Source organism: Fukomys damarensis, unplaced genomic scaffold, assembly GCF_012274545.1.
Source record: "Fukomys damarensis isolate Sample0158 unplaced genomic scaffold, DMR_v1.0_HiC HiC_scaffold_39, whole genome shotgun sequence".
Lineage (NCBI taxonomy): Eukaryota > Metazoa > Chordata > Mammalia > Rodentia > Bathyergidae > Fukomys > Fukomys damarensis.
The window spans coordinates 17,501,842-17,507,271 of record NW_022900951.1 but is presented as its reverse complement, the minus strand read 5'-3'; the positions used below and the strand labels follow the sequence as shown (position 1 = coordinate 17,507,271).

At 51.1% G+C, this 5,430-nt stretch overlaps 1 protein-coding gene across 1 annotated transcript; it reads left to right on the top strand.

The window, feature by feature from the left end:
- Positions 1 to 234: 234 nt before the first annotated feature.
- On the top strand, positions 235 to 5,007 carry Klhl34 (kelch like family member 34). Its single transcript, XM_010607129.2, has one exon. It carries the CDS (start codon positions 757 to 759, stop codon positions 3,076 to 3,078), a length of 2,322 nt encoding a protein of 773 aa, XP_010605431.2. The 5' UTR covers positions 235 to 756; the 3' UTR covers positions 3,079 to 5,007.
- The last annotated feature ends 423 nt before the right edge of the window (positions 5,008 to 5,430 follow it).

The following is a 5,430-nucleotide window of genomic DNA, read 5'->3' as shown; positions in this document are numbered from 1 at the left end:
ATTCACCTGGGCGTGGCTCTTGCCAATGTCTCCTTTGCACACAGCCGCCTCCTGGGTGTCGGCGTGCAAAATCACTGCTTAATCCAGGACGCCCCGGGCTAGTTAGGGCCTCTTCAAAGCAGAAGGAGGAGCCAAGGACTTTCCTAGGTACAGGGGCATCAGGAGGTCGACAGTCTTCCGGCCCAGCGGGGCCACCTTCCTGGGACACTGCCGGCCAGAGGGACCCCAGGGACTCGCTCCAACCGCGGGCGCTTGCTTCCTTACTCTCAACCTGTTCCAGGGACCCTCCCTGGTGATCCACTACCAGTCGGGTGTCAGGGTAAGGTCCCTGGCCTGGGCCACTTCCTCCCCGGACCCGTCTTTGGTTCTCAGCCAGCAGTTTGGGTGCGGGGCGGGGCGCGTCGCGGAGGCCTAGGCGGCTCGCTATTCCTGTCGCTGTGAGCTACCGGCATGTTATGTGCAGCGCCCAATCAAGTCTCCAACGCTCTGTACTGACCTGCGCTCCCGCCCCCCCGTTTCTAATCCCCCTAGCTTTGATTTGATCCTCTGAGGAACAAGATTATCCCTCCTGCTCCATAGTCACTTGTCCCTGACCCTCACGGGTGCTTCCAGAACCCGTCCTCCTCGTCCACTCCCAGAAGAGCAGAGCCCTCTCCCCGCACTCCTGACGTCTGGACTCAGGGCCGCATCTGCACGTTTGCTCCGTCGGAGATACAGCAGCCACGCTGTGCACCGGCAGCTCGGGCCTTCCAGGTGATGGTGCGCGGCCACCGCCGCCCCTGGCGCGTAGGTGTGGGCTCCCCAAACTGGGCCGGGGAGGGGGCTTTGGACAACGTGCTGGCGGCTTCTGCAGCGGCTGAAACGAAGCCCCGCTACTCCCAGACCACTCCACATTCCGCATCCTCTGCTACCAGGGGCTTTTGGCAACCTTTCCCAGACCGGATTTTCTGTGAGAGGGGGACGGTGCGACTGGTGGACCTAGGTGAAGGCGCCCCGGGCTTTAAATTGAGCAGGCAAAAATGGGGCTCTACTAGGGGCTCTGCAGCTCGCGCAAAGGTCTTGGAGGTTCCGTGTCCCGGGGATGCCTCCGTCTGCGCCCCGCTGGATCCATTCCCCGCCTGGCCTCTTCCCGCCCAGGGCATCATGAGTTACTTCTTGTCTTACTGCAAAGCTCACAGCGGTGCGCTGCTCACCAGCTACCAGACCCTGCGGGCAGAGGGCTTCTTGTGCGACGTGACGCTGGAAGCGGAAGGCAGCGAGTTCCCGGCTCACAAGTCGCTCCTGGCATGCTCCAGCGACTACTTCAGAGCCTTGTTCAAGAGTCACACCCAGGAATCCCGGGCGCGAGTGATCCACCTGCATGTGCCTTCGGCGGCCGGGCTGCAGCGCCTGTTGGATTTCATTTACACCGCCTGGCTGCCGCTCTCCATGGACACCATGGAGGACACTCTAGAGGCCGCTAGCTATCTGCAGGTCACCGATGCCCTGGTTCTGTGTGGCCGCTACCTGGAGAGCCAACTGGCCCTAGAAAATTGCTGTTTCGCCGCCAATGTGGCAGCACGTTTTGGCCTGGTGCACACACTGGGCGAGGCGGAGCGCTGCGTGGTGCACCACCTGCGGGATCTACTGTGGTTGGGTGCAGGCCCCGCGGGGCTGCTGGAACTCAATCCCGTGTCCCTGAGGGCCGTGCTGAGTGCCCCTGATGTGGCGCGGGTGCCTGAGGCTCGGTTGCTGGGCCTGGCGTTGGCCTGGCTGCAGCAGGAACCCACAGCCCAACGCCAGGAGCACAGCTCAGCGCTGCTAGAATGTATTCGCTTTGGCCTGGTGCCCGCCGAGGTGCTTAGGCGTGTGTACTCCGGCTCTGGCCTTGTACTGCCCCCCCGGGTCAAGGGCCTCATCATCCAGGCCCTCAACTACCACACGGCTCCCTCCCGCCAGCCGCTTGTGCAGGGTGAACAAACCAGCATCCGGAGTCCCCAGACCCGCATCTTGCTGGTTGGGGGACGAAGGGCCCGAGAAGCCGTAACTGAAGAGGTCCTGGCTCCTCTCGTGGTAGCCAGGGACAGGGGCGCCATGGCTGAGCCGATGGAAGAGGAAGAAGAGGAAGAGGTAGAAGTGGAGGAAGAAAAGGAGTGGGAACTCACCCAGGATGTGGTGGCCTTCGATGTATACAATCACCGTTGGCACAGCCTTACACAGCTGCCGGCACCGCTGTTGGGACACAGTGTGTGTACTGTGGGCAATTTCTTGTTTGTGCTGGGAGGGGAGAGGCCTTTGGGCATCGCCACCACTCCCCCAGCCGATGAGCGGGGCATGGTGACAGCTCAAGTGCACCGTTATGACCCACGTTTCCACGCTTGGACAGCAGTGCCTGCCATGAGAGAAGCGCGGGCCTACTTCTGGTGCGGTGTGGTGGGCGAGAATCTACTAGCTGTAGGGGGCCTGGGCTCCGGCGGCAAGGCACTGGCCTCTGTGGAAATGTATGACCTGCGCAGGGACCGTTGGACCGTAGCCACAGAGCTGCCCAGGGCCTTGCATGGCCACGCTGGTGCCATTGGGGACCGGAATGTTGTGTACATCTCTGGGGGCAAAGCGGGGAGTGGGGAGGGTGGAGCAAGTAGCCTCCGCGATTTGTATGCCCTGAGACCTGGGGAGCAGGCGTGGAGCAAGAAGGCACCTATGGGCACAGCCCGCTTTGGGCACCACCTCGCAGCGCTGCGGGGAGCAGTGTTTGCTTTTCTGGGAAGATATGAACCCTTCTCTGAGATTGAGCGCTATGACCCTGGTACAGACCAGTGGACTCGGTTGCGGCCACTACCCTATGACCGCTTCTGCTATGGGCTGGCCGTGGTGGAGGAGACAGTGCTGCTGCTGGGCGGCCTCAAGTGGCAGGACTCACACCAGGTACCCACCCGTAACGTGGTGGGCTATGACCTCGACCTGGACTGCTGGGAGGACATAAGCTGTGCTCTGCCCTGGGCCTGGGAAGGTCTGCAGTGCGCTGTGCTGCAGCTGCCTGAGAGTGAGGAGAAAAAGGAGGAAGAGCCTGGAAAAGTGTTAGAGTTGGTTTTAGGTTGAGTGGGTTAGTCCAGTCTCTGGAGGACAGAGAAAGTCCTGCCTGACTTGGCTTAGAGAGCAACGGATGGCTTTTTCTAAGTGTGGGATTCTGGTAGCAGAATGGCTGCTAGAGGCTCAAGAGGCAAACAAGGCCTTGGCCAAAGAGAAACAGCTCCCCTTGAGCTGAGAAAGGGAGACAGGAGAGGTCAAAAGGATTTATGAGTCAGCTTCAGCAAGCTAGTGGTTTTTAGAGACTCGTGCTGGGCTAGACACTCAACTTTCAGAAATAATGTGACCTTATTTCCCCTCTTAAGAAATGTTTCTCTAGGTGCCTTCTCTAGGAGGCCACTTTTGTGCTCCTCCCAAAAGGTCCCTGAAATGTAAAAGTCTTCATTAAAACTTATAAATTTACTGTTTTTAGCCTGTAATAAATAGTACAAGAAGATGGCAGTGTCCAAATAGAGACGGTTAAGTGCCTTGGTTAAATAGTATGGAATATTTGTAAAAATGATTTTATGATCCAGAGACAGATTTAGTAATATGGAACTAAAGAAAAAAAATTCTTATGAAAGCATTCTTTGAGAAAATGCCCTGGGTTACATTTTTCTGTCTCTGGCCCCCACTACTAGCCTGCTTCTTTGCTGGTTTTAGGAAAATCTGATTTAAAGTTGTATTTTAAAAATAGCTTATTTTTGGTAGCCCCCCCACTTTCCCAAAGGAATCAGAGAGAGGAAAGAGGAAATGAAGTTTCAAGTATGTGTCATGTATGTGAGAAATAAGCTTGCTTTTCAAGGTGTCAGAGAAGATACTGTAACCTCTGAACAGGTGCATCACCTGTTTAAGGTGAACTTGATCCACCAGTGAGGTGGCAATGTTAGAACTCTTAACTGGAGTGATGGCAGTGTGATTAGATCACAAAGAAATGTGGTAAGGACTTTGCGTGAATAAAGTAGGTGCTTTATAAGGATTCATTAAGAGCTGAATTTATTTGACTTCAGTTTACAGTGCTGCCTCTCTCCTAGATTTGAAACTAATGCAATAAATTGTACAGATATATAGTGTTAAAAGATCTCTTTCATGCTAGGCTAGCCACAAGTCTTGTCAAATTCATTATTTTAATTTTTACCATTGAAAACAACAGAGCTCACTTTACAAAAGTAGAAGCTGCTGAGTAGCAACAGAGCTAGTCTTCCCATCAAAATGCCTGCTGTTCCCAGGCTACAACCTGGCTATTAATATACATGACACATCCATCAGGTACAAATATTTTTAAGAGAACATACACATTTGATCTAGTAAACATCAATAAGTCTAAACACCTGTAACAAGCACACTTCAAATTAGGACAAGAGGTTTTTGTTTTGTTTAGCTTTACATATACAAAAATCCCACAAATTTAATGTGCGTTAATATCCATGCAGTAAATAAATGTTTTTACAAATAGGTTTTTTTAAATGATAAAAATATTACACTGGACCCAAAATTCCATACAAACATTAATACATGATTTCTCATCCATTTTGACTAAATAGAGGATTACTGAAAATGTGCTGTAGAAAGGCCACTCCTGTACAGTTGTGCAAAGTCTGCAAAACGATAGTGATTCAATGGTGGTTTCAAAAGCAAAGAAAAAGATCACCGCTGTGGAGTTTTACTTTCTCCTCTACAGCAAAAATGTTCACTGGCATATATCTGAACTCTTAAAGATGTAAGTACATTCACTGAGCTGTACAGGCAACAGTATAAAGCTGATTAGAAGATTTTAGGATATAGAATAGTAAAGGAGGTTTCCTTCCTCCTCCTGAAAAAACAGCAAATTGTGACTTGTACATTATGCAGCCAGACACTAAAAAGCAGCACAGTCATTTTCATGCTGTGATCACTTTCAAAAAACGAGACGCTTATAAATGGAAATATATGAAGAGTACTTTTCATAGACTTCGTCCACTCTACAGAACAATTCATGATGCTAGGAAAAACTTCTAAATTGTTTCTCTCATATAATTCAATGTGACATCTGAGTGACCACCACCCTTGTGCTCCTCAGAAGTATATTTTTGTTTTTTTTTTTTTTTTTTTTTTTCCGGTACGGGATATCGAACTCAGGACCTTGCGCTTTCCAGGCAGGCACAGCGCAGCTGAGCTACATCCCGACACTGTACATTTTTGTTTGCATCATTGTTTTGTATATTATAACATATATCTGCCTGTAACTAAATGTATTGTACTTCCCTGTCTGAAGTATAGATAAGGAAAGTTTACCAGACTAAGGGAAAAATTAGGAACTACCTGGAAAGTTGATTCATTTCAGTTTATACCTTGTTGTCTTTTAAGAGTTAAGAGTTCAAAAACATGAGTTTGGGCTGAAATTAT

Bases quoted from the DNA above. Each gene is read 5' to 3' on its own strand.
- Klhl34 (XM_010607129.2), top strand. From the start codon at position 757: ATGGTGCGCGGCCACCGCCGCCCCTGGCGCGTAGGTGTGGGCTCCCCA.